The sequence below is a fragment of the Zonotrichia leucophrys genome, chromosome 3 (assembly GCF_028769735.1).
Source record: "Zonotrichia leucophrys gambelii isolate GWCS_2022_RI chromosome 3, RI_Zleu_2.0, whole genome shotgun sequence".
In the NCBI taxonomy this organism is placed as follows: Eukaryota; Metazoa; Chordata; class Aves; order Passeriformes; family Passerellidae; genus Zonotrichia; species Zonotrichia leucophrys.
This window is the reverse complement of record NC_088172.1, coordinates 76390722-76413291: the sequence shown is the minus strand read 5'-3', so window position 1 is coordinate 76413291 and position 22570 is coordinate 76390722. Positions and strand designations below refer to the sequence as shown.

The 22570-nt window shown below is 33.8% G+C and overlaps 1 protein-coding gene across 1 annotated transcript in view; it reads right to left on the bottom strand.

The window, feature by feature from the left end:
• DNAH8 (dynein axonemal heavy chain 8) overlaps positions 1 to 22570 on the bottom strand; it is a 113732-nt gene that overhangs the window by 43056 nt on the left and 48106 nt on the right. Inside the window, exons 41-57 of the mRNA XM_064707016.1 lie at positions 20559 to 20783; positions 19446 to 19618; positions 17621 to 17799; positions 15728 to 15915; positions 14793 to 14879; positions 14579 to 14686; positions 13670 to 13804; positions 12878 to 13039; positions 11794 to 12040; positions 10210 to 10451; positions 9987 to 10127; positions 6472 to 6709; positions 5382 to 5524; positions 4629 to 4763; positions 2512 to 2634; positions 1202 to 1415; positions 545 to 654 (exon numbers count right to left, since the gene is read on the bottom strand). Coding sequence (XP_064563086.1) covers positions 545 to 654; positions 1202 to 1415; positions 2512 to 2634; positions 4629 to 4763; positions 5382 to 5524; positions 6472 to 6709; positions 9987 to 10127; positions 10210 to 10451; positions 11794 to 12040; positions 12878 to 13039; positions 13670 to 13804; positions 14579 to 14686; positions 14793 to 14879; positions 15728 to 15915; positions 17621 to 17799; positions 19446 to 19618; positions 20559 to 20783 — 2850 coding nt within the window. The remainder of the gene's footprint in view (positions 1 to 544; positions 655 to 1201; positions 1416 to 2511; positions 2635 to 4628; positions 4764 to 5381; positions 5525 to 6471; positions 6710 to 9986; positions 10128 to 10209; positions 10452 to 11793; positions 12041 to 12877; positions 13040 to 13669; positions 13805 to 14578; positions 14687 to 14792; positions 14880 to 15727; positions 15916 to 17620; positions 17800 to 19445; positions 19619 to 20558; positions 20784 to 22570) is intronic.

Genomic DNA, 22570 nt, shown 5'->3' with positions numbered 1-22570 from the left:
TCATAACTTTATCATTAATAACACATATAAAACATGCAAATAACAAAAAAGACTACTTTTCACACGTAATACTGTGGGAAAACTCTTTATAAGAAGTCACCAAGAGTATCTAATTCCTTAAAAGCAGAATCTATCACTAAATGTAGAACACCAAGATTTACAACATGCAATTTTTTCACCTGTTGCTCTGGGTTCATAAATTAAAAATTATAATTTGTAAAGAATTTCACTTCCTGCCCCTTAGCTATGGAGATCAAACCTTTGGGTAACATGAATTAACTCATAGGAATGAATGGACTGATATTTCTATTCTGTCTTCTATACTGAAATCTGATATTTTCCAGATTTCATCTTGAAAACATTGTAGCCCATTCTCTGGGGTTTTTTTAATCTCTTTTTTTCTTTTCTTTTCCTTTTTTTGATGGGGTTCAGTGGTCTGGTTTTTTGTTTGTGTTTTTCTTATAGATATGATTTTAGGGAATAGTTGCCTAAACTAAACTAATAGTCACTGTATTCAGAGATAAAACTTTCCTTGTATTTATACCTTTGTCCGCTGCCACAATATTCTTCCTGTTGAGACCAATCTTTCCACCATACTACATACTTCAGGGTTGAATTCTCTACAGGGATGAAAATATCCATTGGCAATTATACCTGAAAAATACAAGACACAATAAACAATCTCAGCTTGAAGGATATAATAAGGTAGGTCATGAGCAAGACAAATAGGTGCTTGTTTAAAACAATACTTGGTAAAACATAATTTTAAATTACAGGTGAAATTATTTTTCTCTGTTGTCTATGGCTTTTCTGAGTTGGTATAGAAACATCAGGCAGTAAGTACTGGGTTTCTCCCATATCCTGTATTGACAGAGTTACCAGAATTGAGAAATTTAGCAACAGAGTGCGTTCCAGACAGTCCAGAGTTGGAATGTTAACCTACACAGAAATAGCAGTGCTCATAGTCTTCCAGGAAATGTCATTACTTTCTTAATATTTGTTTGTCCAAAATTAGAAAGACAAGCATTTTAAGGAATTAATTTCTCTTCCACAGCACTATTTTTGCTGTACCACAGCTTTAGCTGTTTTCCTGGAAGAACTCTGAATTTGCAGGATGAAAGTGAGAAAGAAAGCATACTTTTATAAATTTTAAATCCATTACAAAGGGAAATAAACTGTACTAAAACAAAGAAAAAAGTACCAAAAATTTTGTCGATGGATGCGTTGGATGGCAATGTACAGTTGAATACACAAAATTGTCTTTTCAAACGCTGGGGAATATCGTTACGGCCTCCTCCAGGATGGATCATTGCTGCTATTATTTGTACATCTACAATTGTAAGGAATTCTCCAGGTTTATCCAAGCTGTACATCCCTCTCGCTTCCATCATCTGACGGACAATTTCATTTGTTATCTGAAAATTCATGTAAGTTGTACAAATTAGAAATTTATGCAAGGAAAGAAGAAAACACGCCATGATAATTTAACTTATTTTTGTAATTCTACTAATCCAGAGAGAGATATTTTTACCTTAATCTAAAAACAGATTAAACTACCTTCCTTAGAAATATGGAAGATCTTTGTTTATGTGGTTTTAAGTGGCAGGAAAATTTTTTCACATTTCAAATTTACTGCCATATAATATCACAAAATTGTGTTTGTATTCTTTTGAACTAAACAAAATTAATGAAATTAATGGAGGGAGAAAAATTTTGTTCCTTATTTTGTTGCTGGAAATTCAGCTACAAATGTTGCAGTTATGCTTTTCCACTCACTCTTGGGCCTCCTTTGAAGCAAAATAACTGATTCTTTTATGCTTTTTTGGAAAGGCTATTCACTCTTCATTCCACTCTACAGCTCCAGAGTTTTCCCCACAGCAAGTGCTCCAATGATATTCAGCAAGCCTTATGCATGTGCTCACACACCCCACCAAAACCAAAATGATATGCAGCATGTCACCAATCAGAAACCATTATACCACCAAAAATATTTCAGCCATGTCTTGGGGCCATAATGCAAGACTTCGTGGAGGCCTTGAATTTTTCATATCCTTTATTTCTCTCTCCAAGGTATTGGCCTTTCGCTTGGAAGAGATTTCTTTACTAGTACTCTCAGATTAATGTCAGTCTTGAAACTGATAATATGCTACTTTAGTATGGTGCTGATTTCTTTTTGTCTTAAAAAAATAAGGAAGGGGAGAATATGTAAAATATAGCATCATTATATTACATATTTCATCAATAAATATAATTTGCTCTCTTATTTTGTGTGCATCAGTGTACCAAAATTATAAAGCACTTCCAATAATTAATAGTTAATAAAAAAATTTAGGAAGTCCACTATATATATATATATATATATAGTGGACTTCTTATACATATTCTTATACGTATACGTATATGTATATGTATATGCATATGCATATGCATATGCATATGTATATGTATAAGAAGTCCACATGAAAGACCAGAAAAATTTGAAAATAAGTAGTAAATATTAAAAAAGTCTACCTGATCTCCCCATTCATTGATAAATGGCATATTGATATCATCAATAAAAATAGTCATCTTTCTGCCCCCAGGAGGTCCATAAGTGCTTCCAACACGTTTGTCCACATAACTCTCTATTGTCCTCTAAAAAGATAAAGAAAATTCTCTTTTTATATCTAAAGCAACAATATTTAAAAGAAATAATTGAAAAACCTGCAACAGCACTCAGCTAATGATTCTCTCTTTTTGCTAGCAGCTTCACCTTTAATTCTACTATTAAGGACCTCAGTTCCTAAGGAATCCAACTCCAGTCCTGCAATCCACCTCTGGCCATCAGAGCTTTTTAAAAAGTTTCCAAACTTAGAAATTATTGTTTCACTATCAGCATTATCATTCCAATTACTAATATAACTTGTTTAATATTTGCAGTACAACTGCAGGGCACAGAGGCAACTTAGATTCCTTTAATCATGATTTTCCAGGTGTTTTGTGAGGGATACAATGTAAAATTTTTAATATTTTGGTGGCAAGAAAGAGGATGCAATAGACAAGTAAGAATGATATATAGTTGAAATGTTTCTTCAAAATTCTACAGCTCTACAGTATTTCTAAAGATACATAAACAATGACATAAAAAACACCTTACAAGATGGTACCAGATGTTTTCCTTAGACAAGCAATGTTTTCTCCATAAAAGCACAAATGTCACCCTATATGAGTAATGTAGCATGTGCTGTCATAAAGATAAAAGTATTAAAAGTATTTTTGAAACAGAAAATACACACATCTTTTGTCCAATGTTTTTGCCCCATTTTTACACCAGATTGATGAGTATTTTAAGATACAGGCATACAGAGAACATGTGGTTAAGGTGTAAAAGAGAAACTGGTGATTACATAAGAAATCAAGAACTTTGTAGCATGTCTAATGCATCCAAAATCACACAACATTTCAAACAGCCACAGAATGGTGACTCAAAATTAAAACAAAAAAATAGTGTAACTCTTTCAAGTGTTTAGGAGCATTCCACCTCTTTTTCTGCTACATCTCTCCATAGGAAGCCAGCAGAGTGAACCATGTCTTGAGCCGACTCAAGCCTGGGATTTGTTTCCAAGAGTGTTCTAAGGACCCATAACATGCTTGGCAAAGGACACTGGGACAGAGATACTGACTGTTCCACAAGCCTTGCATGCCTGAAAGGGTGGCTGCCTTATTTTGTCACATTTGGATACAAACCATGATCAGAGATCTTACACATAAAAATGGGAAAAACTGGGAAAAACTCAGCAGCCATTCTGTGAGTCTGGAATTTTTTATTTAAAATAGGTGTATGGTTCACTATTTTTCACCATTTTCTTAATAAAATTTACATTATGTTCTTAAAAAATATGCCTAATTTTGCAATGGAGTTTGTAAGACCTATTCTGTGAATAGATTTTTCAATCAATAAATTTTTCAAAATTAATTCTTTTTTCTACCAGAGGCTCATCACTATGAATTCATTACATTGAATTGGTAATGAAGCTAATTTAAGTTACAGAATCACATCCTAGAAAATTAGTAGTATCAAGTCATACTACAGTGTTATAAAACATCCTTTCAATCACTTGAAAAAACTATGAGCAGCATTTATTTTCTGTTTATATAGATTTTTACCAGTTACATAGAGTAAGAGAAATTTCTACAAAGTTGTCATGCTAGAGATCTTTAAAATTGAATTTCTGATGCTGTAGTTACTCTTGAGCTGAGGGAAAAAATTATCTAAAGGTTGATATCAGCTCTTTATTTAACTAAAATTAAAATTAATACTATGTACTAAAGAATCATAAAAAACCCAAAGTATAACCAAAAATCTAAGAAGAAAATTAGAGGTCTTTAGCAAAAAAAAATTCATTCTTAGAATTCCTAATGAAAAAGCTCACAGCAATCATGAATATATGTATCTCTATGTGAGTGGCTATATTTTACTCTGATCTGCAAAAATTATTTTTTATAGAATTTTCTGAAATGTTGAAGTGACTTAGAAAAAAAAGATCCTTTAGAATTTATTTCTAAATCACTTCTCATCAGAATTAAGTACCCTTTATACACTTAGCAAGGAAATGGTATGCAAGAGTGCTTAAAATCTATATTTTCACCTGAAACATAAATGGTTCTGTGGCAGAAGAAAAGTTTAGACTTTTTGACAAATGCTCTTCTGGGTCATATCTTTTCATATATCCCTTAATCATAACAGTCTTTGCAGTCCCCTGTTCTCCTATGAGCAAAACAGCCTGTAACAGATATTTAAACCACATAAGTAATATCAAAACTTATATTTATATATGCATAACAGACCTATTTTTGAGAAAAGAATAGTTTCTGTGTCTATTTTTAAATGCTACATTTTTGGATAGGTTTTTCTTGTCTCCAGATGCACTGACACCATATGTGTTTTTCATTCCACATAGATTCTCCAAGAAATTTCTTTGAAGAATTAAAAGAGAAAGGAAGAAACAAGAATGTGCTAGAGGATTTTCTTCCAATTGCCAAACTTCTTCCAGTTTCTGACATATCTGCTGCAACAGTATCTTTTAGTGGATGACCCTAAGAAGGCTTCCTGTAAATTCCTTCCTTTATATTCTAAAGTTTTGTTCTTGAACAAAAATAAGTACAGATATTTATATATATTTATATATAGTTAATATACTAATAATTATTTAACAAAAATAATTAGAGGGTCCATGTTAAGAAAATAAAAATAAAACAATATAATGATGCACCTGGGAAGCAATGACTAGAGACAATGACTAGAAGATGAAGAACAATTATAACATCCAGGTACTTTTTAAGTACTTTTCTATTTATTTAATATGGTAGGCATATACTAAAATATGTAATCCTCTACTTACTTTCTTTTGTTTTGCAATTGTGTTTATCAAAAACTGAGTTCTGGTATTATCAACATTTGGAACCAGAATAGATGCATAGTCTGGGACATGATCTGTTGGATAAACAAATTCCTGAACTTTATTACTCCAGTGCTCCCACGCACCTGAAATGACCAAAAATAAAAAAAAGGGGGGAAATTCCATAATATTCTGATCATGTTCAATATGTTCAATATTTTGTTAATACAATAATTTAAAAAATAGATACTATGGGTAGAATACTACAAAGTGTAAAAAGGGATAAATTTTCTCAAGTCTGTCTAAAAGGCACCTAACAAAGGACATTCTATTAGTCATAGACCTGTAACAGTCTAAAATCCTACAAAATGTAGACATATTTATGAATTTATATATACTTATCTAAATAGAAACTCTAAAGAATGTTTACCTAGAAAAAAATTCTCACACTGCTAATGAAAAATTACAGAACATGGAAATATGGATTTCACATGTATACACTAAATCAATATTGCTGGTAAAATAAAAATAAATCTGGATATGACAGAAATTCATTTCTTCACAAGAGAACATACTCTGCCATGACAGTAAGTTTTTTGTGACCATGGTTTTGTGTGCTAGTTAAATTTTAAAAATTGTTCTAGAAAATAGTACACTATTCAAAATATCAAGAATCTAAATATCTCACTATTCTTATAATTCTATAACCTTTCAGATTCATGACCAGTTGTTAAACATAAATTACTAAGCAAAATTAAAATCAGATTTTATTCCTTTAACGAAAACTACCACCTATAAGAAAATTAAACATAAAATAGTATTGAGCTAGACTAAACCAGACTAAGCATGAATTATCTACAAATTGCAGGTTGGCTAAATTGATAAAAAAGTAATTTGTAAGAAGGAAATGAAAAAGAAATAATAAAAGGTTATCAGTGAGCACTCTATGCCTTGTCTCTGATTTCTCACATCCACAGATGTGCTGGTACTACACTGTCAAAAATCCTCAACTCATAGGACTGTATAATAAGGACTAAAGCAGTAACAGATTTAAAATGACAGTTTAAAAAAGAATATTGGTTCTTTTCCTTACCACGATCAGTTACATAAAACTCATACATCGTTTGATTGCTGTCACGGGGGATTTTTGGTAGGTCTAATTTACTATCATGAGCTCTAATGAAGGCTTCAAGTTTATCTCGACTGTCCAGCTCCAGAAGGGCACCTAAACTCCACATAATTGCAAAGTTGAACAATTTATGCAGTAGTTGTGTAGCTGATACACCACGTTCTTCCTTCAATGGAATCAAGCCCTCCAGAAGATTAATAGACTGAAAATATTTTAAAATATGCATTTAGAAAATATTACATAATCACTTTTTATTTACCTATAAATGCATTATTTATATATATGCATTATTTATACATATTCAAAATTTAAATCAATACAGATTACAAAAAACCATCAAGCATAAAATTCAGATAAACAAACCAAATAAAATTTATTAAAGATAGCTATATAAAACTGAATAAAATTTTCAAAGTTACCTAAGTAATTTGATTATCAGTTATCCTTCTAAATTATGCCTACAAAACAAACATAATTTATGACCTAGGGTAACAAAATAGCTTTTTAAGGGCTTTTACAATATTCACAACTTCAAGAACAGGTGAAGCTTAGCCATTTCTTTCCATTTTAAAACATGGAAGAACTTTCAGCATCTGTCTGATGTATTTATCTCAATTATGGTACAATTTATGTATCTATCACATTAACTTCTATTTTTTCATTTAAAAATATATTAAATTATTCTGTTATGTGATTGCTTTACTCTGTTTATAAGGAACTAGAGTCCAGATTCTAGAAAAATAGCAACTTGGTATCTACAATTCTGAGATGTTGCTGAATTTGGATGTTTGACTGTTTTAGGCAACCCCATTTGTGCTCCCCTTCTATACAAGGCAGTGTGCAGCATTTTGTTCCAAAATATGCCTTTTTAACAGTGAAACAGATTTTCAGTCAGCTCTTGGAATTAGTACTCTTTCTGCTGTCTTGCATCTCATAACTGGAGTGGGAAGTGATTAAGTAACACACACTTCTAATGCTTGCCCAGAATCTCATTTGCAACAGTGGCCAAAAGTGGAGGAGTAAAAAGAAAAAAATCTCTCTTGGTTTGTGGTGGTGCTGGGGTAGTGCTTTCTGTTGGTACCCTCTTCGGCTTGTGGCTTTCTAAACAATATACACTTTTCCTGTTTTATAATCCCATGTGGTTTTTTCCACCCTGAAAATAGCAAGACTGGTCTTGAGCCTACATAAACTTTTATTGTCTATTACAACATTTGGCAAGATGTCCCATAGGCCTGCAAGTCATGGCATTGAACAGTTTGTTTTCTTCCTGTGTGAACTCCTTCATGCTTATCTTCACTGAATTTCATTTGCCATTTTATTACCTATTTATTCAGTCTCATAAAGTCTGTCTACAGTTCTTCATGGATAGTTGTTTTGTCCTTAATACCCTGAATAATCTAGTATCATCAATAAATTTCTTCACCTAAAACTTTTCCAAACTCTTTATGAACATTTTGAACAGGACTGATCCCTGCAAAGATGCCTCAGGATCAGTGATAACCTCTATCCTTCCTACGAACTGGTAATCCAGTCATACATTTACCATCTTCCAATACATTGTTTATCTAGAAACGAAACTCTGATCTTCTACTATGATTATTTAGCATCTGTGTAAATGTCTGGTAAAGAATGATGTCAAGCACCTTTGATCTTTCATGCAGACTATACCAATCAGATCTCCTTTAGCTACTAGTTTACTGACTTTTCCAATAGGCTTGTAAGGCAGGATAACTCTATAAACAGAAAATTGGTGTTGAATCTCCTAAGGTAAATGATATTTGTCTTCCTAATGAGGTAGGCCAGAGGATGCATAAAGAGTTAGAAAGTCAGTGGAAATTACAAGGAGGAAAGCAAAGGTGAGACCACATTTGTTGTGAGACCACAACAGCCATTATAAAGCTGTTGTACATGAATAGGAAACTTAAATTGTGAGTGCTTAAAAATGGAACATAATCAGGTACATGTGCATGTTTGGATAAACATCCAAAACTGAGTTTTGAAACTCAAATACAAGTCTGCCAGATGCAACTGCTTTGATTTGGTTGCAATTTTTGAAAATGCATGAACTAAACAGAAGCTGCATGTCCTGAATCCTGCAATTGCTACAGAGACGTAAGACCCAACAAAACAGGAGGCTGATAAGGTTTCTCTTCTGCACAGAGACCATTTATGGCAAAGCTGAGATTTTAAGTAGGTTAAAAATCTCTGGTGACACTGGCTCTCAGATAAGACAAGCATGGAGGCCTGCTAAGAGTTATTTACTGTGTCACAGATGTGACAGAAACTTACTAGAGATTTTCATTCACACAAAGAAACAATCAATACAGCTTAAATCAGGGAAATATTTCCCTGATCAAGCAGCATGAATAGAGCACTGACTGCTGACACTTCCTAACAAGTGCTAATCAAAAATAACAGAAACTTTTGATTGCAGGAAAAATCTTCCATGAAGACAAGTTCAGTTCAGTTAGAGGTTTCACAGATAAGAAATGTAGAAGAAAAATTATACCTCTCTTAAAAATGTTGTGCTTTGCGCAACATAAAGTTCAATTGTTTCTGCCTGGGGACTTTAATTCTAAAGATACTCTACTGTCATTTAATACTGCACAGTTAAGCTCTCCAGCATTTACTGTGGCTATTAGTTTGCAGTAAAATACTTCACAATCTAGAAAATCTGAAACTAACTCTCTAATGAACAGAAAAATATACTGGGTGCAAATTTGGTAGTTTGACATTAAACTGGAGGGCTATCCAAAACATTATCTTGTCTAGACTCTTCTTCAAGGGCACCACTGAATTTTTTATGAGTGTGTCAAAATAAAAGGGAGATTCATGGACAAATGGAAAGTCTGGAAACTTAGAAACTGCAGATGACAACAGACTCATAAACAAATCAGCTGGAGATGTGCAGTACAGGACTGACAGTCTTGCAAAATCTGTCAAAAACGTATTTATATAATTAATAAATCACTGATATAGTTTGGACTCCATTCAAGGTAGAATTCCAACTGATAGGAAAGAAGAGGCAAAAATGACCACATTGATCTTGAAAGACCTGATGAACAGAATAACACCTATTACATCTGAAGATGAAAAGATAAATAGAATTATTCTTCTCTCTCTGCTGACATTGCCAGTAGAGCTATAGTGACCCTTACGATAATGTTTTGGTATTAAAAGAACCAAAATTAATTCACTACCTTAAATACATGCTTCTGGATATTTACTGAAGCCTGCAAATTCCAGTCATTAGAAGACTAGCCTAGGTATGAAGTAGTAGAGAGAAAAATATTGTCTTCTGCACATCTTCACACTTCCTCTTATATTGCCCAAGAAACAAATATTGATTTTGAGCTTTTCTTTTTCAGCTGACAATATTTTCAGATTACATTTTACAGCTATCAAATGTTCTCCTTGCTATTCCTGCACTTTTACTACTGTCAGTCAATTCACACAGACTCATACAGTATCTCTCTTACCTGCATAATGTAGTTACATTCCAGAAGCTCCATTTTGGGGTTAAGGTTTAGTTTCATATATGTATATGCTGGTTCAAAGATTCTGTCATACAAACTTTGCAAAAGTTCAGCTTCCTGAGCAGTACGTTTTTTCAGCCATGCCTGAAAAAAACATCCACAATAATGTTCTGTATCAAAGGTATAGCAAGGTATAATAAGGAGCAGCCAGCAACAGTTGTGTTACCTGCAATATTGGTCTCCAGCTGAGGACAGAAGAACTGATGAAGACCATACCCATTCGAGAAACTGTTGCTGGAGAGGCATTCTCGATGTTGTGGACCTCAAATAACAGTTTACAGGAAGGAGACATAGGAATTCGATCTCCATTTGCAAGAGTGAGGGTCTTGTTATCATCCAAAACTGAATTTAAATTCTCAATCCAGATTGCATCTACAGGACCATCTAAAACTAGAAACACATTTTCACCTGGAAAAATAATCAAAAGAGAGACCGTTCGTATCACATTGCTGAAAAATCAAGAAAATAATTGTACAAAAGATGGTTGGGAACTTAAATGTCACCCAAAATTTTATTTTATTTATTGTAATTTCTGCCATTTATACGGATGCTCCTTACTGAATAAATTGCATACTTAGTTAAGGAAATATTTTGAAAAGACTGATAGCAAATGAGGGTGCAATTATACCTGTGTAGTGTTGAATATTTGTTACCTTGGCTGGCTACCAGATAGAAATTATGCTACTCTCTTTCTCTACCTCTCTCATCATGACAGAGGGAGAGAATACAGTGAAAATGTTTGTGGGTTCAGATAAAGACCAGAAGATCACTTGACAGCTGTCATGGGCAAAACAGACTCAAGTTGGAAAAGATTATTTTATTGCAAATTAACATAAATTTGGATGATGAGAAGCAAAGACAAACACCTAGAACACTTTTACCCCACTCCATTTTCTTTCTCCAGATGCAACCTCTTTCTTTATAACGTAATCTAATTCTTCCTCCCTCCTCCTCCTGCCCCAACCCTACTCCAGCAGCACAGGGAGGTTGGGGAATTTAGTGTTTTGTTGCTAAAGTGAGGGTTCTTTGAGCAACTAAACCAGAGACATTGAATATTCACAGATCCCTCTCAAGTTAATGAAAACTATGCACACTCCTCTGATCTTAAAATCTGGTTGTTTTTCTTATACTTTGAAATATAAACATAGATGTAAGTACATATGTTTTAGCAATTAAATTTTAGAATTCCAGCTTCATTTTGAATATATAAATTTTCTAACAGAGAAATTGTATGCATTTCCAATGTAAGAAATTCAACTGTCGTCTAAAATTAACATCTTTTTAGGAAGGTTCCCTAGAAGAATTCCCTTTCTTTGATATATTTATTTTTTCAGATACAAATGAAACACTGTAAAAAGAAATTTCAGTATGCCAATCCTAAAATACGGGCAATCAATGCATGTAAACCATGACAATAACATTATTATAAAGACAGTGCCATTAGAACAAGTTAATATAATTTATGATTTATCAGCTTCCAAGTAACACATTGCAGAGCTGAAGTGGCAAGAAAATTATCTTTTTTTAAAAATGTAGATATACTGAAATACTAAACCTTTAAACCTCCTTTCTTAAGAGGTGTAATCTCATCTCATCTCATCTCATCTCATCTCATCTCACCTCATCTCATCTCATCTCATATGTTCTCTATGGTTTTCCTCAAGAAGAACATATGTGAATTCAATATACTTTTTTCAATATATCATACAAGATACCTTTTAATGATATCAAATGAGAAGTATTTACATACCCTTTTTGGTTTTCAGTGTTTTCCTCCACAGAGTAGAAAAGATTCCATCTGTCCAGTCATTAGTTGCAGCATCTAGTTTTCCAAACATTTGAGGAGCAGTGATAGCTTTGGGGTTCATGCGCATTTCCTTATGAGGATGGCCACATTCTGTGAGTGCTCTCATCAATATAGTTATGACCATCGTTTTTCCAGACCCACTAGGTCCAAGTGTCATCAACCCATGACGTACCAGATTGGTTTCATACAACTATTAACAACATCAAAATAAAATATTTCAATTTAAAAACCAAAATAAAAACAAATACATGCTTTAGAAAGATATTTTCTTGCACTTAGTAGTGATTAAGAGGTATTAGACATACAAGTTATATGCTCAGGATTTAATTTAGCATGCATTTGCTGAATTTTAATGTTTTGTGGAAGAGTACATATCTCCAGTTCCTAATCTTTTTTGCACTAAGCAAGTACACTATAAATGTTTCACAGAACTATATCTTACCTAAACTTTTTTAAGCAGCTGAAAACTGTTTTATAAGATTTGGAAAAGTGTTTTCTGTATTATTTAAAAGGAAAAATTAATAGTAGTAAGACATCAATACTACAGAAGTATGAGTAATTACTACAGTCTGAAATACCTATGTATATGAAACAAGCAGAGGGACTGCACTTCCTCCAGGACTGTGTATGAGTTTAGTTTCAGGAGAGTTCTCTACTGAATTTTATGTTTGTCATTTAATACTAGCCTTAGGTTTGCTGTGAAAGTGTCAGTCTGCCTATGCAAGTATGGATGAAGTGAACAGCACAAAACAGTGGTAATCCTCCAGGGTGCCGAAATCTTGTAAGATGAAACATACACAGTTTCTTCCTCTGCAAGCTGAATAAAAGCTTTTATCATTCCAGGATGAAGATCTACAGGCACCACAGTGCAAGTCCCTTGAATTGGTCTTCCTCAGCAAGGTGCACACACAACCTTCACTTTTTCCCATATGCCATGTGCAGGCTCTTGGGTAAGACAGTGGTCTAGCCACAAACACATTGTTCTGACTCCTGATTGTGAAGAATGCTTTAGAAAAAAAAGTTTTACCTGAACAAGCTTAAGGTTCCATGGTGGGTGGTTAACCAGTCCTGCCTCTTCAACCTGATGAGCTACTGCAGCCTGGAGCTCATCATAGGTGCTGCTGTCCAACTGCAACCCCGGGAAGAGATCATTGATAAGACTCAGAAACAAAGGCTCATCTTCATCTATCTGAAACAAAAAATGTCATTAAATGTTTAAAGGATGGTTATTCAAAGAACTTTTCCAAATCAAAATTAGTCTCTGTTTTAAAAGAAAAAAGCAGTAATAACATACTTTCTAGATACAGATGCTTACAGACAGCTAACAGGAGAGCTTGCTACAAAAAGCTGCACTTTGAAAATGTCATCCACAAGCCATGCAAAAGAGAAATTCAGAATTGAAGGAAATTTCCCACTGAGTAGACGCTGGAGTCAATTTATAAAATTGATTTTTAAATTACTTGCAGCATGTATTGGAAAGAACATCCTATCTGGAAAGAAATCTTTAGAAGTCTGATTTAGTGGACACTCATTATTCAATTTACTTATGGTACAGTGGTCAGTTAGTGCACAAGCCAGGACACTGAAAGTCACATGCAGAGGTAAGCCTTAATCTAAATCTATTTAAACCTTTGCATAATGAACGCTCTTTACAAGTCTAATAAATTCTCTATGCTGTATAGTGATAACATGAAGGTTATCATGCTTCATTTTTTAAAGTAAAGAACTTTTGAGATTTTTTCTGATCTCATACAAAACCCATGAAAGATCTATTAGGCTTTCCTCTACATGGTACTTAACTATTAAATTAGATTCTTACCAGCTTAGAAAGATTCATATCTCTTAACCCTCTCATGACAATACTCAGTTCACCTTCATTTGGCCTGGCTCTCTTTTGAGCTCCAAGAGTCCTCAGTACTGAAAGGATATTCCTCAGACCAAAGTCATAATGGACCTAGAGAGTGGAAGAAGGCTTATGCATCAGTAACAAATTCTCTAGCTTTATTTCATTAATATATCAAACTTCACTTGCATATTTACTTGTAAAGTGCAGTTGTCCTGCCTGGAAAAGGTAGCTAGGAATTGTTGCTGCGGTTTAGGAATTATTCTGTTCAAATAAATGAAGTATAATGAAGTTGTTTCCAGGAAGATGTGTGCATGCTATAAGATTTTTCTTTCCTAATTTAAATTTAATTGATGAAATCATTTATCATGCAATATAAAAAAAATGTATAGCTCTGAATAACAGGATTCTAAAAAACTAATAGTTCCATTCTGAGTCATGTCTTTTCAGCTAAGGCATCTTAAAGCACAGACTTCAGGTCAAGGCAGCGCTATAGGGACATGAACAACTTCAATCAAACTAGACTGTGCTTTCCAGTTTCCAATTTCCAGCTACTTAGCCTAGCCCTAGATAATTCTTACAGAAAAATTACATGACTGGGATATTTTCTGTCTGGCTGACATGTTTAGGCAGAGAACTTCATGCACTTGCAATTAACTAAAAAGCATCATCTTTAACAAAAAATGTGCATATACAACTACATATTAACGAATTAATGTAGTCATTTATTCAGAAATTTTAAAGAGGTATTTTTTTAAATTACATTTAAAGTACATCAATATTTTGTAAAAAGCATGAAGATGATGTTTCAGAAAAAAATTATTAACCCAAAAAGTAGGAGGTTTTATGATGTAAATACAAAGAAAAAAGAATATATAACATTACCTGCTTAGTGAGCTGCTCCTCGCAAAGTTTGTAAAGAACAAAGAATTTCTTAGCCAAGACCACATTATCAATGAATCCATAACTGGCAAGTTTAACCCTTATAATTATCTGAAATACAAATACAAATATTTGTAGGAATTCCATTAGATTCTCCTGAAGACAGGTCAGCAAATTGAAACACATTTTTTCCTTTCAGTTCAGTCAGGAATTATACCTGTCTATCTGGAACCATCATTGCAACGCTTCTAAACTGTACTTTGAGATTTTCTGGTAGTTCTTGACGTCCAGCATATCCAGGATTCTAAATAAGAAAACATAATGCATCACTAGGATTTGCAAAATAGCCTCCTTTTTATTGTTCAATAAAAATAAATGCATGTATAAATACTTAGAGCAGTTCAGAGTTAGAAGTCTTGCCTATCAATTACTGTAATTTTAATCTCCCATAAAGTAATCTTGGATTGCCATCTGCCTAGGCATTAGGAAACATGCACCTTAAAATTTCCTGCCCATGAGATTACAGGAAATAGTGTTATGAACCCTCAAGAATCCTATGGCAGCAAGACAGCATACTCTGAAAGTTAATATTACAGGAGATTGAAGAATTTTTACGTATCCATGTAGGTACCCATTAGTCAAGACCTATGTCCCTGAAAAACATCGTTAACATCTTTCTTATATATCCTTCTTTAAGTGAGTGTTCTTTTTGTCCCTGCTCCCCACAGTATCTTTCTCATTAATACTGTTAAAATATTAATACTATTAAACTACCAATACATTAATATTATTAAAACATTCAGGAATTATTAATGCATTATTATTAGCATTATTAAAGATACCATAGTAAATCATATTAGTGTTTCAGTCCTCTCAGTGAGCACAGAAAATTCTGCAAGCTTGGTCAAACTTCTAGTCTGCACAGTGAGTAGCAATACAGCAATGAAGGGACATAATTAGGAACCCTTCCTATAATATTAAAGTCAAAATGAAGGCAGGTTCTAATGAATAATTGAATTATTTATGTATTGTGCACTTTAATCTAATTCTATAGTAACATTATTTTATTAATAAAACCAGTTCTTTTCACTGTATCACTTGACCTCTATGTAGTATAATTTGCCACTTCTTTGAAATTATTACTACACTCACCATAGTTAGGAAAATTCCAAACTCTGGATTTAAATCCACACAGTCCCCATCAGAAAAAATGAACTGCTTTTTTTTTTCTTTCCTTGCTGTTAAAATAATATAGATTTGTTGGGCTGCTACTGACAAGACAGGTAACTCAATTCGATTGAATTCATCAAAACATCCCCAAGATCCAGACTGTGCAAGACCTAAAACAGGGAAAGAAAAAAATATCATCTCTTGTCCTTCATGCATATTTGAATATCTGAACTAAATGACTTTTCCTGCAAGTAATTAAATCACACTAGTTTTATTTACTGCCCTATGGTCAAGCCCCATCTTCCTCCAATCCACCTGACTATTTCCATATCTGTCTGAATTAATATTAGTTGATTTATACACAATGCTTAAAAGTGAGCCAAGGTCTGAAAAAATTTTATGATAATTTTGGATATTTGGTAAATATTTTTTATAGATCATTCTGTGAATGTAGCCTTTTATTGCAGAGCACCATTCAATTATTTGCAAAAAGCTGTACTGTTAGTCTAAAAAAATTAAAAACAATTGACTCAGAGCTACAAAACATTAGTCTTAAATGTCACCGAAAAAATCACTGTTTTGATTTTAACAATTTAAGTCCCCACTAAACAAGTTTCCCATAATAATACAATACATTAACAACATTCAAAGTGTGGATATGCCTGTGAAAGAAAGAGAGAAATCCAGAGAAAGAAAAAGAAATTAAAAGAGAAATCTAGAAGTACTATAATAATAAGAAGAGTACTTTTTGTACAGAATTATTTTCACAGTTGCCTAATTTCTGCTTGGAAAAGTAACATGTATGTATTAGCACTTAAGACAATTGTTTTTCCTTTCACAATGCTTTATAAGAAAGTTTCTAACAGCATTTTTTCCCAAATGATATTAAAGTACCAGCAAGCCATGTTTTTCTTTCATGCATGCCAAAAGCTTGTTATTTAATTATGAATTATGAATTTATGCCAGTCATTCAGGGTTTATTTGTGTTGCACAGTTAAGGCTAAATCACTTTAAAGACATTCTGTCATGGATTTTGTCACTCAAAGATTTGCTAAAATTTTAATGACTTTCAAATGGGCAATGTTTATAAACCCACAGCTTTAGCCCCTTTTATGCCTCTTGCTTCCCTTCCCAATACATACAATACCATTACTCTGAAAAATGAGCTGACAGAAATCCCGTGAAGTTCAAGTCCCTTAGACCAGAATAACCCCGTGCAGCAGTACAAGCTTTGTGCGGAATGCATTGCAAAGCAGTTTGAAACTGCAGAAAACGAGCTGCTGGTCCATTTAACAACTAATTAAGCATGAATCAGATCTGTGCCCTTGTAGCAAGGGAAGCCAGCCGCATACTGGGCAAGAGCCTAGCCTGCAGGGTGAGGCATATCAGCACTCAGGAGGGAGAAGCGGGAGCGCCATGCTCACTTACTTTGGGGTTTCCCAGTAGGGCAGAGACATGGATGCATTCACAAGAGGGCACCCAGGGGGCTGTGATCCTGTCGGGGGCTGGAGGGAGGACAGGACACAGCGGGAGAGGTTGAGAGAACAGCATGTGTTGAGCCTGAAGAGAAAGCCTATTGCTGTTGACAGCTAGATAATAGGAGGCACTGAGAAGTTGGAGTCGGGCTTGTTTCAGAGGGGCAGAGGAAGAAGAGAAGACAATGGACAAGTGTTTCAACGTGGAAGAGTTCAAAGTGTTCCAAGCCAGAGGAAGTACAAAAAACGTGATGAGAATGATCAAAACACTTAAGCAGAGGCGTTGCAGAACGTCCATCCCTGGAGACAGCCAAAACCCAGCACAGTCAGGAACTAAGTGAGCACCCTGTTCTACCTGCACCTGTGGAAGTCTCTTCTATCCTACAGGAAGAAATCTTACCTTTGAAAATCCTGCCCAAACCTCTGAAGTCCATTTGATCAGAGCAATTAAAGACTACTACGTATTTCCCCAGAGCCTTTCCCATGTCTTTCGTCGTTTCTGTTTTACCAGTTCCAGCTGGTCCTGCGGGAGCTCCTCCCATGTTCATTCCCAAAGCTTGCGCTAAAGTTATATAGCACCTACAAATACAAATTGATGTTAATCTATTAAATTATATTCGCGATATAGATGCATACATATAAAATAAAGATCAAGTTATGCAATAGATTTTACAGCCCCTATGTTGAAATGCTACTTCTTTATAAAGCAATCCTATGGATTTTGACGCAAGAAGTTCAGAAAGGTAAAAGGCACAAAATACAACATTTAAACACTACTTATAAAATAAAAGAACCCAAAAAATCAAACAAATAAGAAAAGAAACAAACCCTGGTGTTAACAAGCTAAAAAATCAATGCACATCCCATAAAGATATTTCTCATTAACTTTTCTGGCTGCTATAAAGAGCACATTCTGCTGAGGCATTCTGCTATGCCATCATATTTTGCAGCATACTAACCCATATACATTTAATTATGCTACCTGTGACTAAATCCTCAAGTGTGAAAGAATAAGGATATATGCGTGGCCCCTTCCCATGCTATGTGTAAGATAGTTACAATTCTATCTGTAGAAGAAATAGAATAGAACCCTAAGCTTTACTTCTTTTTTTTTTTAAAGTTTAAAAAAAGTCTAGATTATATTTTTATTTATACTTGAATGAGTAATGCTAAAGGAATTAAACAATGGGGTATCTTCACTATCAAATCAACATAGTTTGAACACATTCTAAATGAAGTATTTCTGGTTTTAATCATATTAAACAGAGACTTATAACTAACTGGTACCTCATTTTAGTTTGAATCACTGTAATTTATTATGCCCAACTTGCACTTCAGGAACTTTCTTGCTTTCTATACAATAAGGACCTCTGAAGTCAGGAAGGGTTTCTCTCTGTCATCCTACTTCAACCAATTTTGGGGTAGACTTTAACAATTTTACATAAAAAATACTCAGTTCCTGAGGGCAATACAGTTCACTGCAGAAACCTACTGAGCTTTCTATATTGTCGTGACAGCAGCTCTACCTCTTCTGGAGAATAAAGGTATTTAAAAAGTGATAGAAGCACATATACCACACAGATATCAAAGTAAATTATTGTAGGTTGAAAGTTGTTTTTATTTCTTTAGGGGATCTTTTTGCAAGTGAAATATCTCTTGGTCTTCTATCTTCTCATTTGGTTTAAAGTGATATCTCAAGAAAGGATCAAAAGGAAAAATAATTTGGACAAGGAAGGAAGCAAAGACATTCCCAAAAGGAAAAAGGAAATACAGTTCTTCGTTAAGCCACGTTTGAAACAAAATGACCATTTATTTGCTTGGCTACAGAAGAAGTAAGGGAGTGCACACAGCTTTTTCTTAGATTTTCGAAGAAGCCAGAGAATCTTTACAGAATGGCTTATTACAAAATTTGAAATATTTGACTTAACCTTCTCTTCAGTATACTGCTAAACTATATGCTACTATATAACCTTAAAACAATGAATTTCTGTTATTAAATGTTCTTTTTAAACTGTGATAAAGGATTGATAAAGGAATTAGTAAGTGTACAGAGTAGTGAGTGTACAGGTAAGTAGTACCTTTTCTAAAAGCGTATATTAAGCATATGTATGAGAATGCTTTCAGCCCACACAGGACTTAACTCAGATTGTATCTCTTTAGAGATAAATATTAAATAAACACCATAGATATTAAAAGTATTCCTTATCTATAATTGCTTTTCTAACCTGTCTGTAAGAGGTGTTATAACCAGACGATCAGTGCAACCCAGAAATTCATTTTGGTAAACAAAATCAACATCTGTGATTCCTACGATGACTTGATCATAATCCTCTTTATAGTAGAATCTTGACTGCTTTAACCACTCAAAATCAGTTGGTGATCTGATGTTCATTTTTACCTTAAAAGAAAGTAAAAGTATGTGTTATAACCGAGTACCTATAGTTACTGACTTTATCAACTGTGATAAAATGCTTATTTTTATGTTAATAATGAGTGATTACTCAGATTAAAGTTCCTGTGTAAGTAAACTTATATACAATAAACATGATATAACATGTTCAGATGTATGCTAAACTGATATTTAAAAACCTCCTGACCACTTAACCAAATCGTCCCAACATCTGTGTTATCAGATAAATCTGAAACTGCTTCAGTAGGGCAGTCACTTTCCAAGTGAGAAATGCAAGTAGCACGCTGCTAAATCCTCCAAACACGTTGCAACAAAGGGTGTGATGAGGGAAGGATGTGACTGAGGCAGAGAAGCAAATGCTGCATAATCTTAACAGCCTCTGGAAATATGTGAGGGACAGTGCTGAAGGATGCCATTCCCCAAAGAATGAAGGAACAGTAACAATTTAGCACAGTCTCAAAAGTTCAAGTGTAGGATTGCAACTATTTTAGTGGGTCTTTTGTTTGTGTGAGTTCTATGTAGTCTCCTTAGGAAGGTGCAGCCATGTGCCAACTGAGATTCTGTAAAGTCATGAGGAAATTATGTAGCAGTTACAACACCCTCAGCAGTCTCAACTTCTTATGTTATGCAATTAAGAGTAGTACAACTTCTTTTCAAAGAAAGGAAATAGTTTGTTTTGTCTACCAAAAAAAACTCTATAGGAAGACATGGAAAATTTAAATGTTCTAGGAAAAGTGTAAACATTTGGCAAAAATATTTAGCTGACAGAACAAATTTTATTCTATTTTAAGCAAAATTATATTATTTTACTGTGATGAGATTATGGACATCTCTTACATATGAATACACATGTAACTGTAGCTACCACATATAAGAAAGAGTATTATGACAGAAAATGCATTTAGTTGTCAGAAATCAAAATCTATACCAAGTCATCAAAAATATCACGCTGATGCACGTGGATGGTAATAAGTGTTTCAAATTTCACTCTCTCAAACTTGGAAAGATCCAGTGTGGTCTGGCCAATCAATGTATTCAGAATATCCAGAAATCTAGCATTGGTTACATCCATGATTTTTTTGTCATCCTTAGCATTGCGTAGAGCTTCTTCTCCATCACGTGTCCACAATATTTGAACTCCCAGTAATCCAACCTAAAAATGTAACACATGAAAAATATACAAACTAATCACTTGTTGAACTTTAGCTGCGTGACAGAAGGCTTAGTTATAATAGGAACGATGAATCATGATGTAGACAGTTCCAAAATATCACTACATCCAACATGACTCTATCCCACCAGGACACCTTGGCTGAATTAACAGGCTCTGCTGCACAACCTGCTGATAAAGATTTAAAATTTTTACAAAAATTTGTCACATAGTGAGATACTCTCAAACTAAGGACTAGTGTCATTTTCCCTTCTAATCCTTTAGAGGACTCCAGGAATACGTACCCAAACTGGCTCTGGGGGAAGAAGACCTTCTGACAATTTTCCATTGCCAATTTGTAACTAATTAAAGAACATTAAATTGCTGTGAATTTTCACTGACCATGGGATGGCTTGCCTTCTAACATTCTGTCATGCCCAGAGTAAAGCCTAGAGCACATTAAACTACAAGTTATTTTGCTTCTAAATAAATCTAAAGAGTTATAGGATGTTGTACATAAATTACTGTTTCAGATTGGTTTTGATTTACAACACCCACAACAAAAAATGACAGACAATCTCTGTATTCTTTTATTACACACATTTTTATATTCACAAAGCACCAAGCCCTAAAAGTTTTACTAAACATCTCTTTCTACTTTTCTGGCTCCCTATAACTGTAGTTATTTCATGGTTACAAGTTTGTGTATTGGAAGATAGCCTCATGATTCTAAATGGTGAGCTATCATAGGTAGAGACTAAAAAAGATTAATTTTAGAACCACCAATTAGTCAAAGGAAAACAAAAAATAAATAACATTATATTAGGATGTGACTATTTCATGCTATCTAAAACAGCAGTTTCTGAGCCAGGAAAAAGACAGTTTGAAGAAAACATTTAATTTGTCAGCATTTTGCCCAACTCCTCTCTTCTGTAGCACAGCTTTTCTTTGTAAAAATTCCTAGGCCAAACCCTTCCAACACAAACAAATTTTTTGAACGTAAGAACTTTGCAAGGTGTGAGAAAAGATCTTTGCAGACAGCAGTAAAGCCACAGCAAAATGTCTGACATGAAACAAGACAGTCCTTATTTGTTTAAGGTAGGAAAATCTTTCAAATAAACACTGATGAGACAATACCCAATTACATAATAAATAGAGTTTTAGGAGATAATTCTATTAAATATTTAAATGCATTGATTTTTTTGAAAATAGCAACATGATAGCTAGTTTTAATATCCATAGGATTTTTTATTAAAAATTACACCCAGTACTGTACTAGTCAGCAAACTGGAGATTCAGAATTCATACAGAATGGGAAACAGTTCAATAATTTTAGCTGAAATTTATTAATTATCAGTAAGATGGAGGATTTTCTAGGATCTTTCAACATAGCCTTGTACTATGACTGCATTATCATAGTGATTAATATATGAACTATGAGATAAATCTTATAAATTATGAGATAAATAATCATAATCATAGCTCTTACAATCTTAAATTATGAGAGAAATCAATCTACACAATTGCAATTTTATTTGCAGCTCAAAGGGATAAAAAAATCCATTACAGAAAATATAAACACTACTTTATATTCACCAAGAGAACTGAAAAAACTAAAAAAACTAAATTTAAAGCAGATGGCAAGAAAAATATGATGCTATATACTGAGTATCAAAGTGATTTAGGATTACCTTCTCCTGTCCAGATCCTTCCCCTTGTTTCCTCTATGAAAACTTGCTCATACAGGCAATTCCACGTGCTCTTTGCCTTCCACATGCCCCCCAGACACA